Here is a 15,769-nt window from a genome sequence, read left to right as displayed (position 1 = left end):
CCTGAGCCAGTTCCCTCTTTGTGGCCGCCGTCAACATGGCATCTACAGGAGGCCCCTTACTCCAATGGGTCCTGTCGGGAGGCGGACTAAGGATCCTATCCGGTCTTTGGGAATTGGCTCCACGGTGTCCGGTTCCTTCCACGCCCTGGTGGTAATAAGGTCCACCAGGGGGTCGGCAGGGGACACCCAAGAGGTAGACGGGCCCGTTTGAATGCCTCCAAGAACACGGACTCGTCCGAGGAAGACTTGGGGGCAGACCACCCCTAATACGAGCATTTCCATGATGTCTCCGAAGGAGACATCCTCGGGGTGACCGTGGGGAGCCTTCCCCTTCCTCCAAGTCCGTGTCTTCAGTGAGAGACTCGGGGGAGTCAATGTGCCTCCTTTTGCACGTATGCTTCCGAGGGGCCTCCTCTGGGGAGCTGTCAGAGGAGTCCTCGCAAGCAGCAATTTGCTCCATGGGAGCAACTTGGGGCACAGAAACGGGCTGTCCCAGGGGCCGGATGGTGGAAGCCTGGCCCAGTGCAGAGGGAGCGGACGGAGCCGAAGCAAGTGCCGGGGTCCGGAGACCCTCAACAGAGCCCTCTCCACTACATCAAAGCGAAGGGGAGCCGACCTCGACCAAAGGATCCGACAATCGGCTCCCCTCGGATCCGAAGAGTGGATCGGAGCCGGCGCGGCACTCGGATCCGGGACAGTGCGCTCCGACACAGACGGCGCCCGAAGGAGCACTGATCCCCGGATCCGGCTCGGATCCAGGCTCCGAGATCGGGTCCGACACTTTCGAGGGCAGGGTCGGGTCCAGTACCAAGTACTATCGGCCGACCCTCCCCGCTGCTGCTCGGCTCCAGTTGCTCGAACCCGGATAGCGGGTCGGAGAAGGAACAATAGGCTTAAAAGGGTGTTGAGCTCCCCGGAGGCAAAGCACTCCCATCTGCATCTGGGCCTGGATGAACCTTCTCATCATCCGGTCCAGATCAGCATCAGAAAGGCTATGGGTAGATCGAGAAGAGGCTACCGAGGTAGGCCTGGAGTGCCTCCTCGATAGCCTCGTGGAGATCGGGTCTCCTCCTCCTCAGGACCCGTGAGAAGCACACAGGGACCGGGCCGAGAAGGAGGAGACCGAACAGACTGAGCCGGGAGAAGCCCGCTTGGCTGGCGGGGCGAAACAGAGGCCTCGGCCCGCGCTTGTGGTGCTTCTCCCTCCGGTCCTTTAGCATCCCTCTCCTCTCCAGAAGTGGGAGTTTGAGTCCCAGGAGCAGGAGGGGTGCCACAGGGGAACAACTGCAGGTACAGAAGTCCCCGAAGGAGCGGAGGCGGGAGCCGAGTCGGCGGTAAAGACCCGCCAAGACCAGCTTGGACCTCCGCTCCCTCAGTGCCCTGGGGTTGAACCCTGCACAAATGGAACAACCAGATGTGAGGTGTTCAACCCCAAGACACTAACACCGAGTGTGGCCATCAGCCGGTGAGAGCTTATGGCCACACTCGGAGCATTTAGAAAATATAGATTTTGGCTGGTCAGCCATAATCTATAATACCTAAAGTTACAGAAAGTAACTTAAACAACAAAAAACACACAGGCCTACACACACACTCTCAGCGAGGGGAGGGAATAAAAATTATTTACTTTAACTTAAGTAAACTTAAAATAGGCTATATTAAAGGGAAACCTAATACTTTCACACAAATTTAGTCAAAGAAACAAGAAATTTTCTATTTTTAAACAAGAAAATAGTTCACTTAGCTGAGAGCTATGTACCCACATCCAGTTACCAGCGCGGCAAACTGGATCTGAGGTCATGAGGGTAGAGCAGGGCATTATGGGTGAGGGGAGGAGCTGAGAGCTTGGATCCATAGCTGGAAAACCATGCCGGTTCGGATCCGATATCGGATCCATAACCCACAGGTTGCAGACAAATGAATATCCTACTTCAGATCTTAATATTTCCTTTTTATGTGAACTCTTAGTTTAAGTTATTAGTAAACTGTTCGGCCTTTGTACACAGAGTGCAAACACTGGAGACAGAACATTCCTACCCCTCTAAAAAAATACTAAGCTGACAGACTTTACCTACCCCCCACCAAATGTACTGCAGAGAACTCCGCTATCCTGTAGAACATCATCTTCTTTCGGCTGCTCCAGTTAGGGGTCGCCACAGCAGATCAACTGTTTCCATTTCTTCCTGTCCTCTGCATCTTGCTCTGTCATCCTGTAGAACATAAAATTTAAAAATGCACAAAAGCTTGCCTATTCTTTCTCCTCTGTTCTAGCAAAACCTGGACTAAAAATTAGGCGCTTACCTGCAGCCAAACATATTCCACCAAAAGATAAGTTTCCTCAGAGAAAAAATATCACAAATCTTTTTGAGAGTACTAGTTTGCACGCTGTACTGCAGATTCCCCACTGTTCCACGACCCTAATATTCTTCCTTGAAGATGAACTGCTGTAGTCTCCAGAAGTTTGCTGGCTGAAGAAATAATAGTCAGTGCCAGAAAACTCCTGAATCCCAACGCTGCTGCCATCCAAAAGAAAAAAACGATTGTTGCTAAAAAGAAAAGTAAAGTGCTCCCAGCAGTACATCGCAGAGGCATGAAAACTGTCACCCGGAAGTGTCTCATTTTTCCACTTCTCCTGGTTTGCTCGCTTTGCAGCAGTAGTCAACCTCCGATTGGCTCATAATACCTGTATGCCGATTATCTATTTTCGTGGTATATGAGCCAATCAGAATGCGCAAGGTGGAACCAACACTCAATGCGGAACAGCTCAGGAACAGAGAGTTCTGTGCCTTAACTGCGGCGCATTCCGCATAATCCAGAGCACTTGGCAGCTCAGGTAACCTACAAGCTGCTTCTTATTATCTCACTTCCGGGATTTGAATACACACAACCTGACACCTCACTAACCACTTTTTCTAGCTTACCTCTTTCACTCCAATGGGACTCAGGAAGTTTGCACTGTAGTTTCCATATGGTGGAGCCTAAGCCACCTTTTGACAGAATCAAATTATGTCCTTACATTTCAAACAGATGTTCATATCTCTGGAACCACAGGCGTTATGAAAAGTATAAATGGCAAACTATTTTTATAGTGGTAGTATTCTTTAGGTTCTGGGTCTTAAACCAAATGTTATAAGTCGCAGTAAACACAGTAACTATTATATTTGTAATAGCTGTAAACAATTTACAATATCTCAGCAACCACTTAAGTTGGACACACTGTCAGGAACGTTTTATGCAATTAGCTCAGAGCTGTCATGTGAGGCTTATGAGTTGTTACTTCGTTGTTGAGATATTTAGAAAAATGTGAAAATTATATCTATATAAATTAATATCATAAAAACAGTTAATATCTATATGCCTGCACTAGACAGGAGGTCAAATATTAATGCAGTTGAGTCTGCCACTGTATGAACATCAAGATGAAATCTTTTAAAACCTTGTACGTAGCATATTTTTGGAATTATTGGATGCAAATATGAACAAGCAATATTTGACACCTAGAAGTGTTGGTAGGAATTAACTACAGATGATGCATCTGGAGGTGTCACTTGGATGCAATGAGTTTTTTTTTTTTAAAAAAGTGTACACTAACTGATGGAAATTTCTTTCAATACTGAAGCGCATACACACATTTAATTACCATGCTGTTTAATTTATATTGCATTAAATTACATTGTAATTGTGGGGTTTCCTTCCTAGACCTCTGCTGAAAAAGGGCCTCGGCTCAATTAGTCTGGTAATGAAAAGTATAAATAAAACAAATTTACTAAATGCAGCTACTAGCAGATCAGAGTATAAAAACAAAGTACAAAATACATTTCTTGTAAAGTTCCATAATCAGAAAAAAAAAAATTCTAAGATAAGTTGCCCAAAGGATTTTGAACGCATTCTACGTAACATGAGGAATTGGGAGGGTGAGCAGGGTGGGGTCATTTGACAGTAACGGCAAGAAAAATCAGTAAATTAATGGATTTTTTGTTCAGATTAATTTGGTTTACACAATTCAAACATTAGAAGACACTACAGTAGAGAGTCGATTATCCAAACTAATTGGGGCCTAGGATAGTTTGGATAATTAAACGTACATTAAACTGAAGAAAAAACTTCTAAAATCTTGTGTTTTCTGCATGCAGGGAATACACTTTTCAACCATTCAGCAATTCCAATGAACAATAAAGAATATTTTTCACACACAAGCGGGCTAAAGCTCAAAAAATATGCACAAGTGAACACGTACAACATTTACACATTCAGACTACGATTTTTCCTACCCATATGCACAAGTGAGAACACTTACAACATTTACACATTCAGACTACGATTTTTCCTACCCAGAAGCTTTGGAAAGCTGTGTTTGGATAATCAACGTTCAGATAATTGATTCTCTACTGTAATAACTTCAGGTGCCTTCTTGAAACTCCCAAAGTAAATTATTTTAGCAAAATACAGTAAATGAAGCTGCCAACATTAGAATGTATAACTAATCTCATATTCAAAGATTTGACTTACCATCCAAAATCAACGTGTGTGCAAACTGGGTAACTAAAACGGTGGTCTGACTTGCAATCTTCTTCATACCCCCAGCAAGACTGTAAGGCTGCCAATTGCTCCTGCAATGCACAATGGACATGTAATTCTTGTCACAATTACTATTCATACAAAGCAAAGTTATGCCTATACCTCACAATTTAAGCACTTTGTAGCACCTTTACATATTTATGTTACTGGCTCAGTTAAAAAAATCTAAACCTTCTATAAAAAAACTACATATAGAAAGTAACTATGGTACAAGAAGTAGATACAACAATGAATTTTGAAAAGGAGCACAATACCCGTTCCAACAACATTTACGCAATTCAGCAGCAGTAAAATTGTAAAAGTTGCCTTCCTAAATCACAAGGTTCAAACCCCAGCATAGGTAAACATTCCATTACTTTATGCCTTTCACTGTTGTTAATCTACTGCACAAGATTAATCTACTCTGCTTGAGAAGCCGTATTTACCCTTACACCGTAACTTCTACACACAAAATGTGCCAAATTACCATTCCATCTAACGCCCCACCCTAAATATTCTGTTCCCCTACATTTGCTGCTCCTCTGGACGACTGCCCTCTCTGCCTCTTCATAGTCTTCTAGTGGAGCAGCTTTCATCCAGTCAATGGCCCCTTACACTCCCTCCAAAATTACAAACAGCTACATTTTTGACAGTAAAGACACAGTAATTTCGACTGTACTAACTGTAAGCAATATAAAGTGGTGTCTGAAGAAAACTGGTGTTAGTGGAATTAAGAATAATATGTTCTGGAGCTGTAAATGTATATATATATATAAACGCTGGAATTCCTTAAAACTACAACTACAGAAGATGGGTTACCAAAATTCAACACAGTCTTGGGAATTTACGATATTGCATATCCCTACAAATGACTTATCGAGATCCCAAATGACTATACTTATCAATATTTTTTACTAATGAAGCTTTACATAGCTACTAATGGGAGAACTTTAGGACCTTAGGGATAAAACACAATTAATAATCAAAATAAAAATTCATATAATTTGAAACCATGGGAACAAATCTTCAATATTATACTGGCTTAAAAAAGGAATCTGAAATACTCCTTTGTTATACATATTATAAAGTATAATTCTACTTGGAACCACATTATTATAAGATATTTTTCCTGGAGAAATAAGGTGTATTTCTGCAATTATGGAAATATAGAAGCATTCATGTAAATAGTGTATAGATAGGTTATTAGATTGTTGTTAGAAACTTTGTTTGGAAACCACCTGTGTATCTCGCTGTCAAATACCTTGTATGAATAAGCAGAAAAACAATAAAGAAGTATTCTTCAAAAAAAAAAAAAAAAAAAAGAATAATGCCCCCAAGTTTGCAACTATCTGCTTCTTTAGTGAGCTATATGCTGAAATAAGTTCTGACATTGGAGAAAAAGATACTAAAAGACATGCCCCCAGGAAAAAGCCTTAAATGGGCTTCAAAGGTGACACAGGATAAGGACAGGAGTCCTATTCTTACCTGTTCTGTAAGGCCATATAGTCAAGTGTGGAACCAAGTGATTACAGCTTTATTTACTTTCAGATCCCACAGTTTAACTAGGATTCCATCAGGGGGCATACATTGAGTGCTTTTGTCAGGCCACGATAACCTGCATTGACAAAAACCTTTATCCAGGATGGGAGTCACAATTTTGAAAGATTTACAAGGAAAGTACAAGACCAGCCTTTAGCAACACTATTGGGTTAGGTCATAGAAAAGGATAAGATATAAACTCATGATACAATGACAGCAAACATAACACTGAGAATTTCAGTATGGCAAACACTGTTCTTACTTTCTTTTATCTTTCATAAAAATCAAGATGAAAGTACAGTTTTGTACCTACCATAAATGTAGATGTCCGAGAGGTATGCATCTGCAGTCCTAACAAATGGGTTGTCCTGGCCTCCGGCAGCCCTTCGGTCGGCCGGATTCCAAAGTCTGGATCTGGCCTCGGCTGGTGTCGCACTTCACCCGACGTCATAGCTGCAGTTCTTCGGGTATAAAGGCATCAGCCGATGCCATTTTCCTCAGTGTTTCTTGCCCCAGATGCCAGATGCCCTCTAGGAAGGCTAAATTTGGATAAATGCAAATGTTTCCAAACAACAGAGAGCAAATAGAAATAAACATGTATGTACATATATACAAACAAATACACCATAATAGATTCCCCCAGCTAGCTACAAGATGGGCAAATACCCTAGGAGTACCACAGAGGGGAAGGAGGGTGGGTAATCCTGACTGCAGATGCATACCTCTCGGACATCTACATTTATGGTAGGTACAAAACTGTACTATGTCCTTCAAGGATGCATCTGCAGTCCTAACAAATGGGTAGAATACCATAGCCAAACTGGGGGAGGAGGCCTTAACAAGATTATGGTGTAGTTAAGATCCCTTGCAACACAGCAGTGGCAAAACCTGCTTGGGATCTGGAGTATAAGGGTAGATTATAATGCTTGGCAAATGCATGCACGGAGCTCCAAGTAGCAGCCTCTAAAATGTCTTTTGTAGCCACTCCTCGTAAAAAGGCTGTAGTAGTGGCTGTAGCCCTTGTGGAGTGAGGTCTGACATTTTGAAATTGCTTTTCCTTCCATTCCTGTGGCATATGCTACCAGAAGCTGGTCAGTTTTTCTATTGTTCTTGGTTCTGTCCAGGTAGTAGCGCAATTGACTATGCACATCCAAGGTATGCAGCAGTCTTTCTCCCCTGTTCTGTGGGTTGGGGAAGAATGTAGATAGGTGGATTGCTTGGTTTAAAGATACCCTGGAGACCACCATTGGCATAAAGGTAGGATTAGTTCTCATGGACACTCTATCCTGATGGAAGATAAGGAAGGGTTGCACTGCCATTAATGCCTGTAGCTCAGAAACCCTTCTTACTGAAGTGATTGCAAGCAGGAAAGCAGTTTTCTATGATAAGTACCGTAATTCTGCTGTTGCTGCTGGTTCAAAAGGAGGAAGTGTCAACTTTTCTAGCACAAAGTTCAAGTCCCATGTAGGCAATGGTGGCTTCCTTGGTGGCTTTACATTTTTGATTCCTCTCAGAAACTGCCTGAGTAGAGGATGAGAGAAGACTGGAGGATCCATGTTGTATTCTGCTGAAATAGCTGACGCATGAATCTTAATGGAAGAGTAAGACAGGCCATTGTGGAAAAGCTCTGCTAAGTATTCCAGGATGTTAGCTATGTTTACCAGTGCTACATTTTGCCCTTTTGCTGCACTCCAAAAGAGAAATCTTTTCCATTTCGCTGAGTAAGTTTTTCTTGTTGAGGGTCTGCGAGCTTCCAAGATAATGTCTTTAACCCTTTGAGATAAATCTGGGTTATTTTGTCTTATGCAATGCTCCAAGCAGCTAGCTGCAGTGTTTTCAGGTTCGGATGCAGGGTTTTGAAGTTGTTCTGTGTTAGCAGTAAAGGAACCAGGGGTAGAGGCCATGCGAGTTCCCGAGACATACTCCTCAGTAGTGGGTACCAGTGCTGTCTCGGCCAGTCTGGAGCTATCAGGATGATCCTTGGGTGGTCTTCTTTGATCTTCAACAGCACCTTGTGCATCAAAGGAAGAGGTGGGAATGCATATGCTGTCAGGTTTTTCCAACTGAAAGATAGGGAGTCCACCTTCCAAGCAAGTGGGTGGTATGTCCTTGTGCAGAATTCAATTGGTGATTGTGTGGGGATGCGAATAAGTCTATTTCTGGTAGTCCCCATTTCCTTTTGATGGATTTGAAGATGTCTGGATGCAGCATCCATTCGTGGGCATCCGTGGTAGTCCTGCTTAAGATGTCTGCTAGTATGTTTTCTTTTCCTGGCACAAATATTGCCTTGAGCTGTATGTTTAGGCTTAGGGCCACATTCCAGAGATCCATTGCCATCCGGCATAGAGGATATGAATGTGTGCCTCCCTGTTTGTTGATATACCACATAACTGTGGTGTTGTCCGTCCTTATCAGCAATTGCCCCTGTTGGAGAAACGGTCTGAATGCTTGAATTGCCAGTTTTACTGCCAGCATCTCTTTTTGGTTTATGTGTAGGTTTAGCTGGTCCTGAGTCTATAAGCCTTGTATGCACTTGTCCAGCATGTGTGCGCCCCAACCGAGGTCTGAGGCGTCTGTGGTGATAGTCTGGCTTGGTTGAGGGCTGTGGAAGGGCAGTCCTTTGTTCAATTGACAGGCCTGAGCCCACCATCGGAATTCTTGCTTCAGGCATGGAATTATTGGAATTTGGGTTTCTAGGCTGTGCTTGTGCCGAGACCATAAATTCCTGAGGTACCATTGCAACTTCCTCATATGCAGTCTGGCATGTGGGATCAATATTATGCAGGATGCCATGTAACCCGGGGCTTGCAGGACTTTCCTTGCTGTAAGCTGGTTCTGCGTTGTTAACGCCATGAAGTAGAGTGGAAGGTGCTTTTGTTTTTCTGCTGTGAGGGATGCCATTTGATTTGATGTGTCCAGTTCTGCACCCAAGAAGGTTATCCTTTGGGATGGCAACAGCCTTGACTTTTTTTATATTGACTGTGTATCCCAAGGCTTGCAGTAGATGAATGACCCTTTTCAAGTCTTTTGTTAATTTGTTTTTGTTGTCCGCTTGTAACAGGCAATCGTCCAGGTAAGGGTAAATTTGAATTCCCTGAAGCCTGCAATGAGCAATTACTGATGCCAGGCATTTTGTGAATACTCTGGGTGCAGTAGATAAGCCAAAAGGCAATGCTGAGAATTGATAATGCTCTGATCCTGCAAGAAATCTGAGGTATCTTCTGCAATTTGGTCGTATGGGGATGTGCAGGTATGCCTCCTTGAGATCTAGAGTTACCAGCCAAGACTCCTTGCCCAGCATGGGAAGAAGCTGCTGTAGAGTCAGCATTTTGAATTTTGGGAGGTATGTGTTCAGAGCGGACAGGTCTAGAATATGTCTCCATTGATTTTCCTTCCTTGGCACCAGGAAAAGTCTGGAGTAAAATCCTTGCCCTTGTTCCATAGATGGTACCTTTTCTATAGCTCTCATCCTTTTTAAGTTGTCTATTTGTTCTAGAGCGTTTGCCTTTTGATTTGGAGGTAGGTTTGGCATTCCTCTCTTCCTTGGTAGAGTATGGAAGTGAAACCTGTAACCTTTGTCTATTGTCTGTAAAATCCATTTGTCTCCTGTAATGCAATGCCAGTTTACTGAAAATAAGGCTAGCTTTCCGCCTAAGGGTGCTTCTAGTTGTTCCCCGGTAGGTGGCTTCAGAGCCAAGTCACTGTGATTGTCCTGTGGAAGTGGTAGTGGCTGGGTCTGCAGCAGTACTTCGCTGGTTGTTAGGCTGCCACTGACGTCCCCTGTAGGCACCTCTGGATTGACCTCTGCCTCTTGTGAGCCTATTCCTGCCTCTCTGTGCTCTGTTGGTGTCTGGAAAGGACCAATTCTTGGAAGGCCAGTTCCTACTGGAGGCTGGACCTGTAAGAAATCCTTGACTGTCTGGACAGATTTTGCTTTCTCTTCCACCTTCTTCAGCACTTGCTGTGCAGGAGAGCCAAACAAATTGTGTTTATCCATAGGAGCATCTAGGAGCTTTGATTTTACATGGTCTGGTAAGGACTGCTCTTTTAACCATGCATGCCTTCTGATCACTGTACCAGTCATAGCTGATCTAAAGGAGGCCTCCAGTGCATCATAGCCGCATTTTAAGGAATGATTACTGACCTGCTGTATGTTATGTACCATTTCCTGAAGTGACTTTCTGTCTAAAGGTTCAGGTGAGGACAGCTTTTAGATAACTGATCTAACATAAATTCCTGATACTGAATCATGTGGAATTGACAGTTTAAGGCCCTAGCCAAAGAGTAGCAGAAGTATAAACTTTTTACCCCATCTCCAAGGCCCTAGATTCCCTTTCAGAGGGAGTGGTTTTTGGCAGAGGTAGCTGCTACAGCCTTGGGGCCCTGTGAAATAGTTTCAGGATCTGCAAAGGAGCCTTATACAAGTGATTATGTGTGTCCGGAACCCTGTAGTATCTGTCGGGCTTAGCAGGGGCCGGAGGAGTGAATCAGGAGCAGTACAAGCATCATTAAATGCATCATCCACAACTGTAAGTACTGGAGGAATGGCTAAAGGCCTATGCTGTGGCAAATGCAAAAAAGTCCTAAGCCTTTTCCTAGAGTCTGAGAAATCCTGGCCCTGCCATTGAAATTGTTCCCTCATAGCATGCAAGGTTTCCCCAAAAGAACATTCCTCAGGAGGAGAGGCAGAAGGAATGGAGTCCTCTGCATCAGAGTCCTCATATGGAGAATAAGGGCCCTCAGGAGGGTTTGTATTTTCTGATTCATCTGAGGAGTAATCAGTAGAAACTGGCTCAGGGGGTTCTGCTCTAGGTCTCTTCTCTGGAGGGGGTTGAGAGGCCCTATCAGGGTGAGACTGGGATCCCCTGATCAAAGAAATGAGATCCTCTGCTAGACTAAGCATTTGAGTACTAGAGCTAGGCCTGTGAGAGGGGGCTTTAGTAGGCACGGCCTTGGAAGATTTAGCTGCTTTAGCCCTGGCAAAGGCCTTAATTAACATGGATGCAGGGGGCCTAGCAGCTCCACGTGCAGGAGTAGATACATCTAGGGGAATAGTATCTGATAAATCCTGAGAAACTGTAAGAGCAGGTGGAATTTCAGTAGCAGATTCAGCCATGCTGGAAGAGGCCTCGGTAGTAGGAGGCATGCTTTCGGCCGAAGGAAGAACCGCAGACTCTGTTTTAGCCGAAACAGAGACACTCGCGGTTGGCTTAACCGCGGTTTCGGCCGAAACCGCGGACCGCGAGTGTCGGTCCTTTTCCTTACGCTTTTTTGCTAAATGTGAAGTCTGAGTCTCCGACGGCATGATATAAGCAAAAGCGGAGCCGAAAAACTCCTCTGCAAACTCCGACCGACGTCTAAGCGTCCGTCGGTTGAAGGAAGCACAGGCTAAACAAGCTGCTACGTCGTGGTCTGGGCCTAAACAAGGTAGGCAGTAAGAGTGGAAGTCTTTGAGGTATTTGTTTCCCACAAGTTAAACAGTTATTCACTTTTTCCGACATCGGCTGAGGCAAGAAAGAGTCCCCAACGGGGTACTTAGCTTTTTAGAAGTCTTCGGTAGTAGTAATCTCTGGATCTGACCGACCGGCACTTGCGAACAGCTTCTGCTTCGGGCGCCACGCGGCAAGAAAGACTGGGGAAAATGGCGTCGGCTGATGCCTTTATACCCGAAGAACTGCAGCTATGACGTCGGGTGAAGTGCGACACCAGCCGAGGCCAGACCCAGACTTTGGAATCCGGCCGACCGAAGGGCTGCCTGAGGCCAGGACAACCCATTTGTTAGGACTGCAGATGCATCCTTGAAGGACATCCATGTATTCACTGCACTAATGTAATAATGACAGGGGAAAAAAGCATCTAAATGTATAAGAAAATGGGTAATGGCATGTACACATGTTCTACAGCACTATCTAAACTGCTGACTATCTTGAAAACACACACACACACACACACACACACACACACACACACACACACACACACACACACACACACACACACACACACCTTTGTCAATACTGGCTTTCAAGTACTAAAAACTAACGTGCAGTCAGTTAATGAACAAACATAAACAGTCTATCAGATCTATCCCCTTTTTTCATCTGTCACCTAGGGCATTACCTACTCATTCTTAATCCTATCTTACACTTGCATCAAACTCACATCTCTCCATTAATTAGTGCTATGCTACTTCTCCTGGCAGTTAGTTCCAGGGTGTTATCACCTCACCTTCTCTGACAAAGTGAACACAACATATTCCATGCCAGTTATTCCTCATGTCTTCTCCTGTAAAGTTTAGTCCCTCATCTGAGGTTGTAGAAACACAGCAGGTCTCTAAAATTCACATATTTCAACCAAAGAGAGTATGCCAAACATCTTCAGCCATTCTTCAAACTCCAGCTATCCTAACCACTTTTCTCAGTAAACCTCAGCACATACGTCATTAGTCCAATGCCTTCTCTTCTATTGAAAGCATCCAAACCTGTATGTGGTCTCACCAGCTTTGTATATAATGAAATGGATATACATACCTAGTAGCAAAACAAAAACCAATCCTTGTGGACAGTGCAACATATGTAGATTTGTATACAAACACTAGAATACTTAAATAAAACCACTGTGGCTTTAAAAACACAAGCTGTCAATCAAGGGGCATCATTTATGTAGTTAAATGTTCCAACTGCAAAGGATTCTGTGTAGGTAAAAACAAGAAAAACTTTCCACATGCATATATGCACATATTACAGCTATTAACATCACAGATGAAACAAATGCACCACTTAAACACTTTAAAGTCTGTAGTAAAATTATATACATATTTTTTTTGTTTTTTTTGTTTGTTTTGTTTTTTACATTAATCAAGAGGTAATGGATTTATGAGGTGGTAATTTTAACAACCAGGTTGGAAAATGAACTGAAATGGCAACAGACTGCAAGCATACAGCCTACCAGGTCTTAATGAATGAATTAATGTTAAATGTGTTTTAGAAGCCAATTGTTTTAGATAATTATCCACAGTTGTGAAATCATATGCAAAAAGCAACTAGAAATTAATTTCCAACATGTGTGGATCTGTACTTGTCAGGAAATAACCTAATGAATTTTTCTTCTTCTCTCAATCAAAACTTCAGCCTGGTATCTGCTATCTAAACTGTCTTCACATATTACTCTCTCTGCAGTTAGTACCTATGCTATTAAATGCATCCTTGTTGTATTATGTCATGATGTTACTCTAAATTACATATTACTTTTTGAGGCATTCCTATTATTCCTTGTATATAACAATGCTAACCAAATTTCTCAAACATATTGCTACAGCATTCCCAAAATACTGTACTTTTGCCTTGTAAATATTCATGTTGTATACTTCTCTCTTGTTTTTTCTCTGTTAAGTGTCTTACAGCTATAAATTATGTTTTTTTCTTATTTTTTTTTTAAATTACTTTCCTCAAGCTTTTCTTCTCGGGTCTCCGCTGAAAAAGGGGTCTCTGGGCCCAGCCGGACTACTAACCCGGTTCACAAATGTAAAAATAAAAAATAAAAATATATGTGATATTTTGTTTTTAGACTTTGATTGGTTATTCAAAGTTATGTGATCTTTGTGGAAGCTTTTTTTTGTAAATGGGATTTGTGTGCGTGCATACTGTTATGAGGAAATTCACGTGTTATGCAGTGAAGAGAGACCTTAACAGTATAATAAATTATGTGCAGTCATTTATTTTGGCGACTACGAGTTTTTGTTTTTTCTTGGTATTTTTTTTAAACAAAAATTGCACAGCACATTTGGTGGTTTGTGGTAATCTTTTTGATAAAGTCTTTAATGTGGGTAAATTGGAGTTAAGGGCCTTAATTAGGTTTTTATTCTTTTATAATGCAGCTCAGTAAAGCTGACACTCCACCAAGGCAGTTTATTTTTAAATGCGCCAATATATTTGGTTGCAATTGGAATAGCTTGGTTTACATTATTTGCTACGATGGAGTAAAAGTACAGTTGTGTACACTTACCATAAATGTAGATGTTACAATGTATTAACTGCGGCAGTCATCACTTGTGTTATCTGCTTGCAGTAGCCCTCAGGTCGGCCTGATTAACAAAGTCTTGGGTCCTGCGTCTGTTGCTGTCCCTTCTTCCATGACTTGCTGTCCCTTCTTCCATGACTTCAGGAGTATAAAACATGCAGTCAATGCCATTACATCAGTTTTTCTTGCCCGAGATGTCAGGTGCCCCCTTAATGGAAAGCAATCAAATCTATAAATATACAAGGTTATACCTCCAACAAAAAAGCAAATACACCAAAAAGCTTTTGAAGATAGTAAAGGAAAGTAGAGGTATATCCAAAATAGAAAAGGAAGGGGGCTGGAGGGAGGGTAACCAGGACTACAACAGTGAATACACTCTAACATCTACATTCATGGTAAAGTGTACACAACTGTACTATGTTTTTAGTGTTTCACTGTTGCAGTCATCACTTTTGGGTAGATTCCCAAAGCCAAGGATGGGAGGAGGAATTTAAATAGAATTAGGACCAGCTAAAAGGCCCTGCAAGACTGCAGTGGCAAAGCCATCTCTGGATTTAGGGAAAATTAGCAGATGGTAATGATTGGTGAAAGTATGTACAGAACTCCAAGTAGTAGCTTCTACGATGTCCTTGGTAGGGACGCCTCTGAGAAATGTTGTAGAGGTAGATGCAGCCCTGGTACAGTGGGGTCTGATCCCCTGTGGGATAGGCTTTCCATGGTGTTTGTAGCAAAAAAGAATGCAATGGCCTATCCATTTGGAAATGGTTTGCTTTGAAATAGCCTTCCACTCTGCCCCTGCAGCAAATGCCACCAGCACTTTATCAGATTTCCTTTGAGGTTTAGTTCTGTCCAAGTAGAATCTAAGTTGTCTATGCATGTCTAAGGAGTGCAGAATCCGTTCCCCCTTTGTTCTGTGGATTATGAAAGAAGGTTGGCAAATGTATGGACTGATTAAGGGCCACACTGGATACCACATTGGGCATAAAGGAGGGATTAGTCCTGAGGGACACCCTGTCCGCATGAAAAATTATGGCTCCACTGCCATGACGGCCTGTAATTCAGATACCCTTCTCACTGAAGCGTTTGCTAAAAGGAAAGCTGTTTTCCAAGAATTTAATTTTAGGTCCGCAGTGGCACCTGGATCGAAAGGAGGAAGGGTGAGCTTTTCCAATACAAAGTTGAGATCCCAGGATGGAGTTGGAGCTCTCCTGGGTGGTCGTAGATTTTTGGCCCTTCTGAGGAACTGCTTAAGCAGTGGACGAGAGATGAGGGGTGGTTCTGTGTTATAATGAGTTGAGATGGCTGAGGTGAGAATTTTGATGGAGGAAAAAGACAGGCCCTTACAAAGCATCTCAGTTAAGTATTGTAAGATCGGAGGTAAATTGGGCACGGTTGTGCTCATCCCTTGAGATTGGTTCCAGGCACAGAATCGTTACCATATTTCAGCGCAAGACTTTCTGGTACTAGGCCTCCTTGCCTCTAAAATGATATCCATCAATGGTTTACTAATGGATGGTAAAGTAGAAATTATGTAATTAGCCAGGCTGCTAGATTCAGTGTTTCAAGTGGAGGATGAAGAATTTGGTTCTCCTGCTGAGACAACAGAGTAGGAGTCTAAGGAAGGTGCCATGGGGCCCAAAGTGACACTGCGCAA

The 15,769-nt window shown here is 43.0% G+C and overlaps 1 protein-coding gene across 3 annotated transcripts in view; it reads right to left on the bottom strand.

The window, feature by feature from the left end:
• Positions 1 to 15,769, bottom strand: part of EOGT (EGF domain specific O-linked N-acetylglucosamine transferase) — an 859,464-nt gene that overhangs the window by 665,736 nt on the left and 177,959 nt on the right. For all 3 annotated transcript variants that reach the window (XM_044077905.1, XM_044077906.1, XM_044077907.1), the window contains exon 3: positions 4,510 to 4,610. In XM_044077905.1, the coding sequence (XP_043933840.1) occupies positions 4,510 to 4,610 (101 nt within the window). The remainder of the gene's footprint in view (positions 1 to 4,509; positions 4,611 to 15,769) is intronic.

Source organism: Protopterus annectens, chromosome 7.part0, assembly GCF_019279795.1.
Source record: "Protopterus annectens isolate FY-2018-M chromosome 7.part0, PAN1.0, whole genome shotgun sequence".
NCBI classification, from domain to species: domain Eukaryota; kingdom Metazoa; phylum Chordata; order Ceratodontiformes; family Protopteridae; genus Protopterus; species Protopterus annectens.
Note: the sequence above shows the minus strand (reverse complement) of the source record. Positions and strands in the feature narration are given on the sequence as shown.